Raw genomic sequence first — 19,452 nt, 5'->3', positions numbered from 1 at the left:
TTATGCGCGAGCTTTACCTCTTTTTACACAACAATTGAACGCTATGCAATTTCAGTCTTGGGTTAAGTTTGGGACAGAAAAAAATCCAAAGCCACAGCTTTTCAAAGTGGAAAAGGCGTCTAACACAGAACAAATTTCATTTGTTCTTAGTAGTATGTATGAAGTGATGACAAATTGGCTTGGACTGTACCAATTACTGTGCTTCTCAAGAAAGAAGTGCTAACTTGAGCCAGTGCGAAAAGCTATCGGTAATTTGCCTAATTCATTCCCTAATTCGGGTGAGTCGAAATCAATGCTAGACAAAATGCCAAAGTTTCGTGCACTATTACAATTACTCGTAGAAACCCTTAAACCTCATCCGGGGCACTGTTTGGGCTATTAGTACGAAGTGGTGACCCTCACCTTCCCCGAACTTGAGATCTTGTTCTCAAATTCTTAAACATATCAAAACTAAATGTAAAGTTTAAACTGTTTCTTTGTAGAGTCATTTGGAGCCAGACGTGGGCCAGGTCAGTAACGCTACTGAACGACATCTTCTATTATAACCCACAACTGTAATAATAAAATAATACTGTGGTTACTGACCAAAACATGCATGATAAACTTCTATCTACACGTGCATTCGATCCTATGGTTTTAATCCTGGAAGATGTGCTAAAAACATCACTCTCACCCGATACAACGCACGGGACCGTTGTCTCTCTTTAATATACTGTTACCCGTGACTTCAGGTCTCATTGAAGTTCACGAATTCCAAGTAGGTGGCGTCTCATGATCACTCTCCGACGGCCATGGCTTGTCTGAGCTGACAATGGCTGGAGGAAGATACCAAGAGCACCATAAAACCACGTCTGCGGTGGACTGGTTTTAGTTTTCATTGCCTCCCAGCGCAAGATTACTCATTAAAAGCCCTAATATTGACCACATTGATAAAGGAAATGCAAACCATCTCTCAAATCTCCCAGACAGTGCGCTTTCGTTGTTGAACATATAGCAGCCGTTAATTGGAACGATTTTACCGCATATTCCGCGTATTAGATTTGGTTGTGCAATCTTGTTGTTTTTAATTTCCCTCTTTTTTCTGTCTTTATTAATGCATTTTCGGCCATTGTTCATGGTTTAATCCAAAGTAATTCTGCGGGGGCCACAGTCCAAGTTAAAACTTTATGGGCCTCAACTGTGTTTCAAGCCGCTCCACTTCATGACTCTAGTGCCCAACCCGGGCAAATTCTGCCTTTGTCTTGCCTACATACATTAAAACATTTCTGGCAAGCGAAGAAACGTTTTAGCAATTTTGCACACGAGAATGCAAATTTAGTCTTATAGTAAACTGCCTTTTTAATGAATACTGTATGTGGAGAAAAAAATCTACGATACATGTTTGACGCAGTAGCAAATGGTGCTCCAAACAAGAGAGGCTTGTTAAAAGTCACGAAAGAAGTGTACTATATTCATACTCTGTAATTAATTAATTAAGTTTGCAGACATACTAAAATTACAACACATATTAATACTAAAACTACCCATATTGTATATTTACGTATTTGTAATATATGTAGCCTAAGCGCCTTTTCTAAAATTATTTTTTATTTTGCGCTTTAATATTTATTGGTTACCACACTTCAGACTGTGGTTTTGTGTTTTATTTAGGGTTATTTAAATACACAGGCAAACGTTTTCAAACAAACTCGGCAATGACTAAAAATGGACTGTATTCCGCCAACTGGTCGAAGGGTAATCCACGTTTAAATGAATTCTGATTATCTTGAAAGGCAAATAAATGAGGCCAAAAAACGTAATTCTGTTTCAATTTCAACACACGGCTATATCATTACGTTCGAGTCAGTTTATTAGCCAACATTCAACTATATAAATTAACAAAGAGCATAATTGCGAATTCATATTGTAAGTATACATCACTGCGAAAGGTCTCTTATGTTTCTTCCTGGCAACTTTATTTTTAAGAGTGTAGACAACAGCGAGGAAAAAAGGCGACATGAGATGTTTGAGACTTAATAGAACAAATCCATAAACATCAGACGCCCTGGTAATGTTACTAAGGCGTGTTGGCTGTTAAGCATGCGGATGGGTTTCTCCGGCAATCCAAAGTGTCAACATAAGCAACTGTGGTCCACTGCAAGCACACGTTCATCAATGAAAAAGTATCGCTCGCTCCTCGACTTGAACATTTGCACATGTTGGCATACAATATTCTAAGAGGTACATGTCAATTTCTGCCCTTGGTCACATGACTGGCGCTCTCTGGAATGGATGGAGATGGATCTCCACGTCAGCTCACGTCTCAAAATTTCTGCTCGGCGGATCTGCTTCAAAGCCACTGAAGCTGAAGCAGTTCTGTACTACGATGCGAGGCAGTACTATGGTTGTGGCGTGCCCAACCAAGTGTCATGATGGATTTTGATGAGCGGGTACCCGTTGGGTCTAACATGTATTTGCCCGGCTGTACTTATTACGTGTCTGGAACGGAATTTTCCAGCCTTCCTCCTTTTCTGCCCCAGACCCCGTCTTCGTGCCCCATGACATACTCATACTCCACGTCCAGTTTGCCACAAGTTCAGAGCGTTAGAGAGGTATCTTTCAGGGACTATGCCATTGACACGTCCAGTAAGTGGCACTCCAGGGGCAATCTGCCACACTGCTACGCGACCGAGGACATGGTGCACAGGGACTGCCTGTCCAATCCTGGAACTCTGGGGGACATGTTATCGAAAAATAACTCGGTTCTTTACCACTCCAACACGAGCCACACGTCCAACGTGTATGGCAGCGTAGGGAGGAACGGCGTGCTTCCCCAAGCATTCGACCAGTTCTTCGAGACCGCGTATGGGAACGTGGAAAATCAGCCGAGCGAGCACCCGGTGGACAGAGCAACCAGCAAGGCGCCTCCACCCACGGAAACAGGCAGCGACAGTTGTCGGGGAACGGATGAGACAGAGCGCTGTGAAGAGACGAGCAGCCCGGAGCCATCTTCCGGTAACAACGAAGAGAAATTCAACGGCAGCAGTAGTACGTATTAAAGCAGTTGTGTGAGAAACTTTCTGATGTAACGTGCTGTTGTTAAAGGTTTTATATGCTGTTTTATAAGCACATAAGGTTTATAGAGGGCCCTGTATATTTACCCTAACAAAACTTTGTTATAAACGCGAGATCACGTGCTCGAAATTGAAATTGGCCGTGAATGATAGGCCATTTCCCTTTGAGTCTTCAAAAGTACGCATTCCAGCCTTCATTACAGATTGGGCTTTTTGTTAATGCAAAGATAGTGGAAATGCTTAGCTTATTTATCGCCTCTGAATGCACGTTGTGCCACAGGGAATTCAAGGACCATTTTTTCAGGTTGTTGTGGAGTTTCTGTTAAATATCAACTTACAAATCTTTTCAGTTTTTCTTATGTGGTTGTTTTTTTCCCTTTTGTGGTCAATGAAAAAAATGCACATGAAATTTAGTCTCTAATAAAAGTTTCTCGTTATCAAACGACCCTGGACGAGTATGTTCTTGCAGAACCCGATATTGCATTAATTTAGGGCTAATTGCATAATGTGTTATTACTGATTTATTGTTTAATTAATACAATTACATTTAGAGAACAGCAAGCGTTTGTGCATAATTTTGATAAAACGGTAATTTGGTGTTTTAACTATTCTGCTGTCTCTGTATTCATTTAATCAGACTATGGAATTATATTAAGTCAAAGATGTTGACAGTTTTTCTTTACATTTCAGATGGACAGAAGACACGGAAAAAGAGATGTCCTTACACAAAATATCAGATCAGAGAGCTGGAGAGAGAATTTTTCTTCAGTGTTTACATCAACAAAGAAAAAAGGCTACAGCTTTCCAGAATGCTCAACCTCACCGACCGTCAGGTCAAAATATGGTTTCAAAACAGAAGAATGAAAGAGAAAAAACTAAACAGAGACCGTTTGCAGTATTACACCACGAACCCTTTGCTTTAGATCGCCTATTGCTGAGAAATCATTTGGGCGAGATGGTTAATTTCAAGTTCGTGGATGCACATTCCGGCTCCCAGAGGCTGCTGCGAGACGAGATGTGACCTTCATTCCTCCGAGAGACTTTTTTCATCGATATAAACAAGTTTATATTCTCAGTAATCTCTGCCGTCTGAAATTAAAACTATTATTATTTTTATTATAATTATTATTATTACTGGTATTGTCGTTTGTTATTATTATTTTTTCCATTCTACTCAGTTAACTTGCTATTCCGTTTACAGGGATTTTATTTTGGTATTACTATTATCTGACCAAGTTCTGTACTTTTCGCATATGTCATATAGCAGTAAGTAAGCTATAGGCTATTCTTGAAAACTATTTTGGTGGTGAAAAAAATTGTTGAGGAGGGCGAGATATAAATAATAGTGGGAAAGGTGGTTTTTAATCTGTTAAATACTCCTCCTTACTTGCGGTTTATATTACTAGACTTTGTTTTATTGAATAACGCACATTTCATGAATATAGCCTAAGCTTATTGAGAACTAAATGCATTATGCGCGCTATATTCTCTTATACTTGAATTGTGTGGACTTACAGTGTATATTTGATATTAGGTGTCTTTACTGCGCATTCTCCTGTAAAATCGGGTGACTTAACAAGTGTGTTCAGAAATGTCCAAAAAAAGAGGGATTCTTATTTATTTTTAACGGACATTGGGCATTAAGGCAAAAGCAATAACTGAACCAGCATGGACACTGCTTGAAAACCCCGAACCTGAACTGTGTTTTCCTTTTCTGTGTTTCTCCACCTTTTCTCTAAAACGCGTGAAACTGTATATCGACGTTGCAGGAGCTCATTCATGTTCATGATAATCTCTCATGTTTATAACATCTCTTCAGTGTTATATAAATCAGTCTCTTGAAATATCTTGTGTTTTCCTCTCTTTTTCCTGGAGTAGGATCAAATGTTTGATGGATCTTGCGTTATATTGCCTCCACGCTTTTCTTTGATTCAAGGATCAAGTGTTTGCCGTTATTAATGCCTAGTATCCATTACGGAACTGCCCAAAACATGGCTGTGTATGTCTCCATGAATCAAATGGCCTTTCAACAAATGGTTCTGTGTCGACCTTCCAGATAAGTCTTTATATTATATTGCTATTTTGAAAGTGGCATGTAAAATCTATACAATTTTTTGGAGAATTAAACTCTAAGGGAACTTTTTTTCTTGAACACGAAAAAATACTACGAAAAGTTACTTGTTACCTGATATAATTTTACAGTTTCCCTCTATCAATATCAATCGATGATCCACTGCGAGAAGGTCACAAATTTGATATGACTTACGCCACTCAGAAGTCTTATAAAAAAGGTCGACCATAAGATAATAACGACTGTTTTACGTGATGACCCTGACGGTTTGCGCATCCTTTGAGGCTCGATGGAATTTCGCCCTAATTACGGCACATCCCCCCGTTGCTGCAGCAACTCAGTCATAAAACCCGTCTTAGTCTGGAGCATTTGTAGAATTGGAGTGAGGTGCCATAAACCGTCTGAGAACCAAGGTTATTAACTGTGACTAAGAGCTAGAAAACAACGGCTGGAACCATTGAAAGCTTGTGTTCACGGACTTTTCCGCCATCATTTGTCTCAGTGTCCCATCATGGCACCACGACTGGATTGCTTAGAATTTCGCTTCTCCAACGATACATTTCTTGTCCACTGGGTGGCGCACTTTAGATCAATGTCATTGCCGGGTATCTAAAATCCATGCTGAAACATGTTTACTTTGTGTACGGGCAAAGGACAACGTCTTCGTCAACTACACAAGGCACAGTTTGAGGTAAATAGCAAAGCTACCATTCAGATATATTTTTTAGCAGCATTGCATTTATTTATTATAAATATTTTTAATTATAATAACATATTCATTGTTTAAAACGTAGCCTGCAAGCAAAGTTTGTTTAGTGATAAAAACCTCTTAATTTAAAAAGTAGTGCCACTTGTAACAGTTTTATTAGTCTCAGAGTATTGTTTGTTTCTTACAAATTGACCAGGGACTCATTTTTAAAAAGAATCTGTAGGAAAGTGTGGGAGATAATTGTTTTAATTCTTGATGGCTTTTAAATACTTTGCATTATTATAAAATATTTTCTACGCCATATACAAATCCAGAAGTCTTTTGCAAATTGTTGTGATGTGTTAAATGAAAAACAAAATGATCTAGTCTTTATTGGCTAATTCAAATTCAATTGACTTTTAAAACAACATCCGCCTTAAATCCCTTTGTTTTCTTAATGCTACAAATACATGTATTCCAATTCTTAAAATTCATCTTTTAACGTAGCCGAACAGATAGACTTTTAAACAATAATCATTTTTCAACAATTGCCCATTTTCTTCTTTTAACATTTATTTTTAGCTCATGACGCGTGTGATTAAAGCGTGTCTTTTATGGTAACACTGTCATTAGTTACAGTAAAAGCTTCCAATAGACAGTGTGAACCAAAACATGATTACTGGAGACGGAACAACTTGACTATAAAGTTATAAAGTTAAAATTAGGTTTAGGCTATTTTGGTGTGAGTATACCTATTTTTTTCTCTCCCTATCTCTCTCAACCCGAGTCATCTAATTACAGTAGCTGTGCTAATTAGTCGATATTTAAAATTGCATGCTACTGCTTATATGCATTTACTTTTTTACTAATCTGTTAATTCCATCTATGCGATTCATCCTATGAATATAGAAACAGCCCTATTTGTGGATATATCTGTGGAGTATTTTTGACAGCGTAAACCCGTTGAAAAGAAATTTTAGAGACAGAGCAATAAATGACAATTTACCACATTACATTAAGCCACAGGCTTAAAAACTAAATGAAAAAAATACAAAACCGAGAGAAAAATTTGGAATTGTATTTCATTGAATTAAATCAATTGAAATATATCCACCGGCGGATTCGACATTACACGGGCTGATTTTATATGAATATATCACCTAAAAGGTAAATTTAATCATATACGACTGCTTCCAAAGAACTATTTTTAAATAATTCAAGTATTAAGGGATTGTTTTTAGAATTCTCTCTATATTTAAATATAATAGCATTTACTTGATTTTCTTTACCATTAACCCGTGACTCAGTACTGTAAGTATAAGCTTATACAGGCCTGTATGTTTTACTTTAACTTTAAAAATGCTCACATGCTAAATCTTTATTCTACAGTATAGAACTCCACATCCAGCACATAAAGTGTTTCTGAAAAGCAGACTGAAAGCCGCCTCTCGTTTTGAACTTGAATGTAGTAAATAAATTGTTTTGACCCACCGCATGCATGAAAACCAGAAGAACAGTCTGTAACTCACTGTTTATGTGCTTAAAGGGCTGTTGGGGCAATTACAGTGTATCATAAAGGTTTACTATTTTAGCACTTGATCTCCTTTTCGATACCTTGTTGCTTTTTGGTTTTATATAGGCTACGTGGCTCACAAGGCTTTGCGGCTAAGCGGCAATGTCAGTGTTAACGAAGTCGGTGGTCGTAAACATAATGTCGTTCACGTTAAATTCTGTTTTTATTCGTTTATATTTTCAAAAACGACTGATCGGCTTTATGTAGATTTGACTTTTTAAAAAATCTAGTAGCTTGAAAAAGATATGGGACACAAGGGTTACGTGCACACAGAGGGAGGAGTCATCTGCGCTCGTTGCGATTTAATTGGCTGTTAGCTCACACTGAGTTGTATAGTTATCAGTAATTATATTCAGCATGTTTTGCACAAGAAATGTCATCCAGAAAGGGCAATCTTCTTCCACCGTCAAATTATACCACAAAGATGTCATGCTCCGATAGTCCATCTGGAAATTCGTTTCTGGTAGACTCCTTGATCCACGGACGGGCCGAGGGAAGTGGACACTACTACCAAAACAGCGGAGTCTACTTGCAGCCGACCTCCGAGTATTCTTACGGACTGTCGAACTGTGGCTATTTTTCTGGACTCAAACGGAACGATAGCAATTCGCAAAATGTAGTACCTACGTGTGGGCCATATCAAGGCATGGAAACATGGCTGGAGACGTCGAGGTCCTGTCGCATTGAACAGCCTAACAACCAAATTACCCCACGGTCGTTCTCGCCCACCATAAAAGAGGAAAACTCTTACTGCTTATACGAGTCTGAGAAGTGTCCAAAAGACACCATTACAGAGGACATATCGTATTCCCGGCTGACACCAAACTCATGTCCATCTAGCAACAATAACGGCTGTGTTCCGGTACCTGGTTACTTCCGTCTATCTCAGACATGCACCACATCTAAAGGTTTTCCAGACAACCAGTCTGTATCGACTCATGCTGCTGCTCAACGCTCTGCCCGATTTGACAGCTCTCTTTCAGCCATAGGAGCAGAGGCGAGCAGGGAAGAGAGCGACGAGCCTCCCACATGCGCACCATGTGCCCCGGCAAGAAACAAGGAGCTAAGGGGGTCCACTGGCACCGCTTCATCTCCCGAACCACCGGACAGTCCGGAGAAGGCGGTCACCGTTACTAAAGGTTAGTTTTCTTCTTGCACCGTTCAATGGATTCGGACGTCCTTTGGGCGCGTAAAAACATTAACGCCTTTGCGCGCGGGATAAATACTATATTGAATTGTTTTTCAGGTTTTCTATTTTAAATTGCATGTAGTAATATTTCAGATTTTATATTTTTTAAACACCCCATAAGGCTTTAGATTGGCCAGATTTGGCAGGATGTACGAGAACCTTCTATTTTTCAAAAACATTTCTGAGGAGGTCCAGCACGCCCAAACCAATTTAGATAAAGTCCTTGTGTCTATAGCCGTCTCTGTAATCCTTTATAACACAGCATTCATTCTTGCCAAATGCAGTGTGCACTGGCAATTTTTCAAGCTCAAAGCAATAGCAAAATACCTTTTGCTCATAAGATCTCTTTTAACAACAACAACAACAACAAAAAAAAACCTCTTCACACAGCGAAACATTAATTTGCGTCAAACGCAGTGCTGACAGCTATAACATGTACCTGAGTTTCCTAAAAGAATCTCAACATTTTTAAAAGATCACATAAAAAATCGTAAAGCAAATAGGGCCTATTGCTCACGACCCTGGACAATTCCCTTTTGTGTATGTCTATATATGTATATGAATTTAGCAAGCCTTTTTCATTATGCTGATTATGATCTCTTGAGATCTATAATCACATGATTTGATGAAAATGTTCATTTTCTTGCATAGGCGTTGAGTTTTAATTGCAATGCAGGTGAACTAAAAATATTATTTTACTCTTCTCATAATAAAAGACCGTTAAAGCGTCGTCAGTGCCTTTTTAAAGGAAATTGTTGTAAGAAACAAAAACAAAGCTGTGAATAAAAATGTAATGAAATGATCAGATAATAGACAAAAACTGAATGAATAAATCGCACCTCAATTCATGCTATAAATATGGATGTAAACAATAGTACCACATGAGTCATATTTTACATTAAATGTTTTTTGTGCAAATGTATTTATATAAGTACTAATACTGCATGTGGAATTGTAGTATGGATTTTACACGTTGATAGTATTATTAGTTTAGTAAATAGCCTAAACATTCATTAGGCGTACGTGGTAATTACATCTCTTTGTAAAGTGTTGTGAAGTAAGGGCTGCAGTTGTACACTAATATTGTGGACTAATATTGTCTCACATTTTCAGCAGGAGATTCCAAAAGTGACAATACAGCAAACTGGCTGACGGCGAAGAGTGGCCGTAAGAAGCGTTGCCCCTACACCAAACATCAGACTCTAGAGTTGGAGAAAGAGTTCCTCTTCAACATGTACTTGACACGAGAGCGTCGCCTCGAGATCAGCCGCAGCGTTCACCTCACGGACAGACAAGTCAAAATCTGGTTTCAGAACCGACGGATGAAGCTGAAGAAGATGAGTAGAGAAAACCGAATCCGAGAGTTGTCGGCCAACTTCAGTTTTTCATGAAGCCTCCTCGCTTTATAGATCTCTGGCGCCCTCCTCCATCAGCTGCAGTGGTAGCCTACTTACAACAAACCGTCCCCGTAGGTGTGTGTGCATATATGACTTGTGCAAGATACTATTGATAACTTATTGTGTGTCGTATACTGTTGACGTTTTTATCTGTTTATGTATAATTTTATTTGACAACCCAGTCGTCATAACATGTCACGGTTATTTATAAACTGTCAAGAGTACTTCACTGTAAAAGCAAGAGAGGAAAATATCGAATGCTGAAGGTGTTCATTGTACATAGCATTCAGACTATATTGTACATTTATTGTATATAACTGCGGTATTTGCATGTTGTAATTATATCTATTATGAAATCATTTTTAAATAATAACGACACGTTTCTTCTAAGTACGACCTTGTCGGGTATTTGCTGTTTTAGGCATAAGTGGAAAAGTCCGGTTCTTAAAATGTAGAAACTTCCAAACCTGACGGGACTTCCTGTGTTATTTTAACAGCATTCATATGTACCATCTTTTTGGAAACGCAGGCTAAAGAGATGGTCTCAGATGTAAATTAATTATTCACACAATGCAGAAAATAAATAAAGGCATGTACGTAAATCATTTTACAATTACTGTAGTACAAAGCACTCCTGATTTTCTGAGCTCTTTTTATAACGGGGATTTTGAGGAAGCAATGACTGTACTTCTAATGACTGTAAAATGAAATTATTTATATAATTCTCTACACAGTTAGTACTGGTCCTGTGATATGTCACACAAAAATTATTACAATCATTCCTATTCCTGTTATTCAGGTTCTAATTTAATTTAATGTACATATATTCCAATAGATTTTAGCATTGGTTAGATAACAGCAAAACTCACATTTTATTGTACTTGTTTGCTTGTGCAGAAAATAAATAGATAAAAACTACGGGGTTGCCTTCTTATCTTCGCAAGCAAGAAACAAAGACAACTGCTAAGTGATTTAGGTAGTTTCATGTTGTTGGGCTCTATTTTACATCCCCACAACACGAAACTGTCTTAATTGCCTCGCAGTGAGATGCAGCACAACAAGACAAATATGTTTCGGCGAATTCAGAAAAGTTCATTTTTATCTTGAGAAAAAAGCTAAATATATTTTAACGACGCAATTTTAATGCATGAACTGCGTTACTATAGTGAAATCCTTAGAGCTGTATAAAAAGCAAATGTTGGAGTGCAGGTGTAGTTAGCAAGGCCTCGGTTACGATCAATGCACTTTGGCCAAAGCCGTGTGCGCATCTGAGACTGAGAGCACGCCCACACTGCCGGATGCGTCTGCTGGGCCGGAGGAAAAAAACACAAAGGCTTTATTGGCCATATTCAGGCCAGACAGCCAAGTTACAACCCGAAGAAAAACAAAGTAATAGCCCCTGTTATAAACAAAGTCTGTTGAAGTGCCCAGAGATCTACTCTTCCGAGGACAAGATCACAGCAATGCTCATTGACCAGAGGAAGAGAAAGCTCTGCTCGTCCATGGTTGTCCTCTATTGTCAATGTTTTCATCGCTAAGACTAAAAAAATTATCACGATTAATTTTATAAATTATTTCCTATTAAAACAACACTGTATAGACTCATACGTTACGTTACAATTACGTTGCTGATGTCCAAATACCATGCAAGCTATTGTTTATATTCTGAAGAATAACACATGCCGTATCCACTCCACAAGCACTGCAAATATACAAATGTTTTTACAAATACAAACTTTTAAATATCAAGCATACAGTCTCTATTTCACTAAATGTGTGGGATTTTCCAAAAAAATATATTTTTATAGTCCTGTATTAGCTTATTCAGGAACACTAGAACAATATAGAATATCATAATAACATTATTGCGATAGATAATAAAAATAATGTTTTTAACCATGCTTTATTGTAATGTTGATAAAACACTTTACAATTTTAACAATTTATTTTCACTATTTTAATCTTTACGGTTTAATAATTTTACCTGTTGTAAGATTTTGTTTTGATGCGTAAAGCTTAATTTAAAAAAATAAAACAGTCAAGTGTCTGATAGAGTCCGGTAAAGCTTTCTTTCCCCCCAGTTAGTTTTGTTCACAGTTTAGTTCACGTTCAGATTTAGTTTGACTTGTCTGCACATCACATTGTGCCTTGCTGAGGAGCAGACTGAAGGTCTGAGCGCGTTACTGAATAACTGGTCACTTAGCAGGTCATATCTCAACCATCCAGTGGCACTTATTGCCATATAAAGTATACATACGGCTCACGTAAAGATCCTTTTTATGTCCGAACTATTTTATGCCTTCTTGTACTCGACTAGGCCGTGTGGAATACGTGCATTCATCATAAATTTGTTATTTTTTGGGTCTACAAAATTTATGTAAAATAAACTTTCTGTCCAAAAAGAGGTAGTCGAATTGGACTGCAGGTATTTAGCTATAGAGGCCTACACAATGGCATGACAGCGCGTTTGGGGTTTTATTTTATTATTGCAAACAGTATCCATTAAAAACTGGATACGGAAATTCTACAACAACGCTTCTCAAGCCATTTTTGTTACGCTTGGTTATTAGATGCTGTGGCTTAACAACATGAATAAAATCAAATCCACCTTCATAAAAGCATATGGCTATACCATTAAAAATATGACTTGTAAAATGGAGGCCATTTAACCGTGTGCACTGGTTAGGCTTTCCCCTTTATCTCCCACGTTCTCTCCCACAGTCACGTGTCTAGCACATCCAATCCAATCTCTGCAGTGATTCAATTTATCAGAGGTCTGTAGTTCACAGCGAAGTCAAGTAGTTAGTTGCTTGATTTCAACGGATTCTGCTTTTGTGTAAGTTTCATTGTGGGTGTATCCATTCGGCCGGGCTCTCTTTGCTTGTTTTTGTTATGTCGACATTGGGGACACTGAGTTACTACGTTGACTCACACATTCCACACGAGAATGACGATCATTTGGCACCGAGGTTCTCATCTGGACCCGTGGTCCAGCAGCAGGCTCGGGAACTGACGCTACTTGAGTATGGCGAGCAGGAGCAGTACACTTTCCAAGCCAAATCATCAATTTTTGGTGCGTCATGGAGTCCCGTGCCCGTGCAGCCCCCAGGCACATCCATCGCCTACCACCCGTACATTCATCACCCATGCTCAACAGGAGAAACCGATGGAGCATCCGTGCGTTCCTGGGCGTTAGAACCACTGCCCGCCCTGCCTTTCACGGGATTATCCACAGATACACACCACGATATAAAACTTGAACCACTGGTTGGGAGTGGTGAGTGCACCACGCATACATTGCTTGTGGCCGAGACTGACAACAATACGACCCAAGCAGAGAGGAAGCTACCGGACGATGCGCTTTCCAACGGATCACAGGATGAGAAAGCTCCAGCAGAGACGAAGGTGGATATAGACCCAAGTAAGTGCAACTAAATTCCTATCAGAATGTATCTTAATAAGCTTCATTTAGGCTACTTTCACCTTAACGGCTAAATTCAATAGGCGTCGTTTGTATAGAATATAAAAGTTACAATCCATACAAAGCTAGTCTTTTGAGAGAGACGTCAACAATTGCTTGTTTGTTGTAGCTAAATATTTCTATATTGCACAGTAAGTTCAGTAGGTTACAAGGAAGGCTAAAGGTCTTTTTACTAGGCCTTTCTTTCTTCTTTCGTTCTGTGGATGGCAATAATCTGCATATGCATCTGTCCAGTAAATAAAAATGTCACATATTTGCAGTTATAGACTAGAGACTACATGTCATGTAACATATAACAGTGCTTCTCTGAAGTGCTGCCCTGCTTATTACATTAGATTAAATGATATGCAAAAGACTGGATATAAACACACATTTGTTGCCATTAAACATAAAATCTGCATTTTTGAGGATTTCGTTTTTCTTAGTTCTTATAGACAGTAAGGCCCTTGTTTAGCCCTCATTCAGCAATGCCAAAATTGTCAGTAGCAAGACAAATTATAGCTTGCACATAAAATTTTCGATCATATAAAATCTACCCGCAGGCCAGATGCATGCAATCCGTGATTGTGCTTTCCAGTTTCAGCATATCAAAATTGTATCGTAGCCTTCTTTCTTCTCGCGCGCTGATCATAAAATGGCCGCAGTATTTTTCAAGTGGCAACATGACTAGCTCTCTCTCTCCGACCCTTCTTGCAGATAACCCTGCGTCCAACTGGCTGCATGCGAAGTCCACTAGGAAAAAGCGCTGTCCATACACTAAGCACCAAACTCTTGAGCTGGAGAAAGAATTTCTGTTTAATATGTACCTCTCACGCGACCGTAGATATGAAGTGGCAAGACTCCTAAATCTCACCGAGAGACAAGTCAAAATTTGGTTCCAAAACCGTAGGATGAAGATGAAGAAATGCAATAAAGATCGTCCAAAAGACATTTAAAAAAAGGAAAGCTATAAACGCGCACTGCAGTGGATGAAGTTATTTGGTTCGTGCGAAAGTGTTTGTGAATTAGCCTGTCTTTTTCCCCATGCACAACCAGTAGATTATTACTGATAGCCTACATTTTGTAATGTTAGATGTACATTGCACAAACCTTTGATCTAAGGGTATGCTTGTATATATCATTGTGTCTTTGTGATAGTTCCCTTATTTGGTTTGCTTGTTGTAGGTCTAGCATTGCGCATTCTGTACATTTTAAATATGTTAAAATTTTGTTTTTTAAAAGTTTTTAAAGCACCATGATTTCAGGGAAATGGTTTCTGCGATGTGAAATGCTGATGATATGCATGAATTTCAGATTAGTTTTTTTTTAATAAAAAATGACTTGTAGCGTAATGTATCAATGTTTAATGTGACTACCTAGATGTATTTGAACTACCTATGTATTAAGATTAATTTATGTTGTGTTGTTCGTCATTGAAAGATTTCAGTGGATTTTGTAACATTTACGTGCTTGTAATGTTATATGTGGACATATAAATTGCATACGCCAATACCTCAAATCAACAGTGTTAGTCGATTTCAAATTAAATTCCACTTGTGTACATAAATAAATTTCTGATAAACAGTACATTCGTTAATACTCTCTATACCAATGCTCTGGGCAAATATATACGAAAATAATACCCTCATAGCTAATGAAGTGCAAATCTGCCATAGTGCAATACGTTGTCACTCATCATCGCAGTCCTGTATTTCTGTGCTATACAGCACATAAAGTTCCAGACTCGTGAATGACTCAACATAAATAAATCGTTTTTGAACGAGGTTGACAATGACTACAATCCCATGATATTTTTACGCTACACAACGGGAAATATTTTACCGCCCTCCAAACAGTTTTACACTTCTCATGTTCTCGCGCTCATTCTACCGTTATCTTGCAACCCACTGTTTAGTGTCCTGTTAACGGCCCGGATGCCGTTTATCCGAATAAATAAAGCTTAGTTTGATGCTCGTAGACAGGCCTGCACATTCTATTTGTGCCTTGCCCCAGCAAGCGATATTAGTGGCCGTGCGGCAATAAACCACAATCACAGTCTTAACTGTTTATGGGGTGCAAAGCGATTGAGGGCGGAACTGGAACGACTTTTTTGGACGCCCAACGCCTATATTACAATTACAATTACAGTAACACGATATATTTCATTTAAAACAATTAAAATAAAAACAATTTTTAAAGTTTTCATACTATTATTATTATTATTATTATTATTATTATTATTAATTAGCATTATTTCGTATTTCTGTTTTTAATAAACACACAAAATATAAGAAAACAAAGAAAAAAAGGAAAAAATTATCTTGCAAACTCTGTTTCAGTCCAAATCTTCAAAGGATCTACCCCAGACAGCATTGTAAAATGGGGCTCAGCCCCACTGTCTGTTTTTTCTCTGCTAATTACTTTATTACTCCTCAGCAACAATTAAAACGTTGCAGAACTGATCACCCATTTGTTGCCTCGTCATGCAGAAAGTGACAACGGAAACACAACCTATTGACGCATTGTACTTTTTCTTGCGTCCAATATCATTGCTACTTTGCATTTTTGGCCATTTAAACTTCAAAGTGTAAAAGAAATTGTGCTGTTTTACAGTGAATATTTAGCCTACATTGCGATAAAACGTAAACAATTCTTGTTAGTTTTTTAAGCCCTAAAGATGAATCACAAAAGTGCACTCGTATTGGCAAAAAGGCAAGACTATAGGAATTCTAAATATTTCCGTTTTAAGTAAAGGTGCTCCTCCCAACGCTTCACATTTTGAGTGTCTCTTATTTAACACACCTGATTTATCAGTGAATCAGCTCATTAATTAAGTGCTTCAGGATCTATATCTGGTGTGTCGGATGAATGGGACATCCAAATTGGGCAGTGCTGTGGGGCCTCCTTGAACAGAATTGAGAATGCATTTCAACAAACAGACGGCCAAGTAAGCTACTACCGTTAGTATCCAGCAGGTGGAGACAGCGGTTTGTTTGAAATGATCAAGTGACCAAACGGATTCTGCCTTAAAGCAACCTCACTTAATGAGGGCCAGCCACAAACAAAACCTATTTACCGATGCAAATATTTCAGCTAATGTATCAAGAATGATGAATGCGAACAACTTTTAAGAATATGGTCACTGGTTAGGACTTTGAGAAAACTGAACTGTCATTTAATTTGGTTTTTAAGTTTCAGTTTGAGCCTAAATGCAAGACTTTCATGTTAAATTGATAAGAATACTAATGCAAATGGCTCATAAGGAGCACTTCCATCTAATTTTATTCAGCTTTTGAATTTTCAAACCATTTAAACATGTATAACAAATAACTGACTTTTGGAAAATTATGAATTACCACTATCACGTCTACAGAAGTACAGCATACACTTATAAAATTAAAGGTTCTAAAAGAGTGTTTTTGCAGCGATGCCATAGAAGTGCCTTTCCTTACAGTGAACAGTTCCTAAAAGAACCATTTTGAAGAACAAATCTAAAGAACCTTGTTTAGATATAAAGAACCGTTTCTGCATTTGAAGAGTTCCATGGATGTTCAAGGTTCTTCACAGAACCACTGATGCCAACAAAGAACTTTTATTTTTAAGAGTGTAGGACTTCTCTTGAATGCTGTGTTGAGCTGAGATACCATAATCTTTGTCTGACCAACCTTACAAACAGATGACCTGACACCATGCGGTTTTCTACGATTCCAGCAATAAATCTGGATCAAACAAAATGTCACAAACTGTTCACATCAGGGCTTTATAATATGCTTCCCATAAGAGACCCCTTGCTGCAGAGTTCAGCTCAAATGTGCTCTAACACACCTGCCTGGAAGTTTCTAGTCATCCTAAAGACCTCAAACTTGGCAGAAGGTGCATAATGTCACCCAGGAGCAGCACTGGATGCCCCTGGTTTACATACACATTTATAAGAAGCATACACACACTAATGTTCAAGGTAAGGAGACCATTGCTTTATTCTCTTATGAGTCAATATGGGACAAATGAGTCGTGCCTGCAATTCAAAGCATCACCTATGAAGTAGAACCTAAGAGCACATAGTAGAAGTATGAGGTCTCAAAGTGCTACACAGTGGCTAGGAGGGATGTACTGGATGTTGTATGTATTCAAATGATGTTATAGCCAAATAGAAACCGAGAACGCTAGATTGTGGTGGAGTGTACTACAAGTAAGAAGAAACTCTGTAGCTTTGTACTTTGTACCTATTAATAGTTGTGTCATAACACAAGGTGGACTTGACTGTTTTGAGAGTCAGGTTGGGTTTAAAGCAGTTAAACACATGAAGTTATGTCATAATTTACATACACTCATGTCTTTCCAAACCTGAATGAAAACCAATATATTTTAAAGAACACTGGGGTTAAAAAAAACACTTTATTGTAAAAATTAAGGGTGAGTAATGATGACAAAATGTTCATTTTTGGGTGAAAATAGTAAGTGCACCAGTAGACAAAGAAACTAATTATGGACAAGCTGTTAAAGTTCTCAAAAAAAGTGGCATAATTGTTTATTTCTTAAAGATATACAAGATTTATGCATGTGAAATGGACTGTTACTGAGTTATGATTACAGGTACAAGTTTCAATCCACACTTCTAAATTTCAGTGTATGATTAAAAAGTAATTGATAGATTAGTTTTAAAATTTTACAATGCCTTCATATTGTTTATATTGTGTCATAGATCAAGGTGGAGGGGAAATAAGCTATTTAAGTAGCACCTTATGGTCTTACGAGTGATCTGGGGCCCTTGTTAATCCAGGAGCATTTCTATGTGGTAGCTTACATATATAACAACGCTTTTGGGAAAGACTGCAGTGATAAAGTACCACTTACATACTACTTGGGTCCCACTTAGCCTAGTGTTTCGGGAAACCAGACAGTTGTTAGTCATTTTCCTCTTTCACTAAGAAGGGTAAAAGCCATTTAGGTATCACGTTCCTGTCTATATGTTTTAACTTGTCACATAGGTATGCATACATCGGAAGCAGTATGTAAAGATAAAGATACACTGCTCTGAGGTGGACTGACGCTGCAACACACACAGTTTTGGATCATTTTAATGTCGTACGTTAATTTACGATCGGGTAACGCCCGAACCAGAAGTTGGATCGCTGGTCTTGAACTAAGGCTGAAACTTTTGGCAATACCTTCAAGAAGCTATCCTCAACACGAAAGTAGTGGAAAACATGAACATTGCTGATTATTTACTACATTTAATAATTATAGAAAGGTTCTGACTTTCATTTTCCATAATTGCACGTAGCCTAATAGACCTCAGTCAGGTTAGACGCCATATTGAATTGATCGCAAATGAAAACAAGGCTGCAGGGATGTCAACCTACAGTAGGCCTATTTACAATGGCACACAATGTATGAAGGTCGTAGACCACGAAATTTTCAATGCTTATAACTTTTTTATGGAATATTTGTCTATGGAATATCTGTAGCCTACTTTTGTCTGAACAATCGTATGTTGTTAAACAGTAATACAATCCATTGAACGCACCAAGGCCTATATTCTTCACAGCCTCATTTTCATTACAGTAAAAAGTGTAAACAAGCTATGCCGCTTGACTAAGGTCTATAACACACATTGTGTATTATTGTAAGGGTATCTATTTAGTTTACTATTAGTATACTATTTACTATTTAGGCTAGCCTGGAGTCGTTCTCCTTTGGTTGAAAACTCAACAGATGCACACAATGTTGGACTTCAGCTATGTAGACAACTTCTCCATATGCTAACAATACAGAGATACTACATAGATACACTTGTTTGTGCCGTCGTGCAACATATGCAGCTTCCATGCTAACAAAACAGATTTAAACCTGCAGGAAGAAGAGAAATAAGAAGAGAACACTTGTTTGTTTACAATATTTTTATTTATTTATATGTATTTATTTGCACAAATATTTCTCGCGAAATGATTATTGATGTAAAAAGTGCATATCGCTTCATTCATCTCTAAACTGAGATTAGCAAGATTGGTAGAATTTTCA

At 37.9% G+C, this 19,452-nt stretch overlaps 3 protein-coding genes across 4 annotated transcripts; all 3 read left to right on the top strand.

The window, feature by feature from the left end:
• The first annotated feature begins 1,953 nt into the window (after positions 1–1,953).
• hoxa11b (homeobox A11b) lies at positions 1,954–4,899 on the top strand. Its single transcript, XM_073846750.1, has 2 exons — positions 1,954–3,027; positions 3,744–4,899. Exons 1-2 carry the CDS (start codon positions 2,409–2,411, stop codon positions 3,974–3,976), a joined length of 852 nt encoding a protein of 283 aa, XP_073702851.1. The 5' UTR covers positions 1,954–2,408; the 3' UTR covers positions 3,977–4,899.
• A 2,851-nt stretch (positions 4,900–7,750) lies between these two features.
• Positions 7,751–10,807, top strand: hoxa10b (homeobox A10b). Of its 2 annotated transcripts, none has more exons than XM_073846748.1 (2): positions 7,751–8,524; positions 9,691–10,807. In XM_073846748.1, exons 1-2 carry the CDS (start codon positions 7,759–7,761, stop codon positions 9,963–9,965), a joined length of 1,041 nt encoding a protein of 346 aa, XP_073702849.1. In that variant the 5' UTR covers positions 7,751–7,758; the 3' UTR covers positions 9,966–10,807. The 2 variants fall into 2 exon arrangements, with proteins under 2 accessions (XP_073702849.1, XP_073702848.1); XM_073846747.1 differs by having other exon boundaries at positions 9,688–10,807.
• A 1,971-nt stretch (positions 10,808–12,778) lies between these two features.
• On the top strand, positions 12,779–14,990 carry hoxa9b (homeobox A9b). The gene is made up of 2 exons (XM_073847481.1): positions 12,779–13,392; positions 14,149–14,990. Exons 1-2 carry the CDS (start codon positions 12,864–12,866, stop codon positions 14,385–14,387), a joined length of 768 nt encoding a protein of 255 aa, XP_073703582.1. The 5' UTR covers positions 12,779–12,863; the 3' UTR covers positions 14,388–14,990.
• The last annotated feature ends 4,462 nt before the right edge of the window (positions 14,991–19,452 follow it).

Source organism: Garra rufa, chromosome 9, assembly GCF_049309525.1.
Source record: "Garra rufa chromosome 9, GarRuf1.0, whole genome shotgun sequence".
Taxonomy (NCBI): Eukaryota; Metazoa; Chordata; class Actinopteri; order Cypriniformes; family Cyprinidae; genus Garra; species Garra rufa.
Note: the sequence above shows the minus strand (reverse complement) of the source record. Positions and strands in the feature narration are given on the sequence as shown.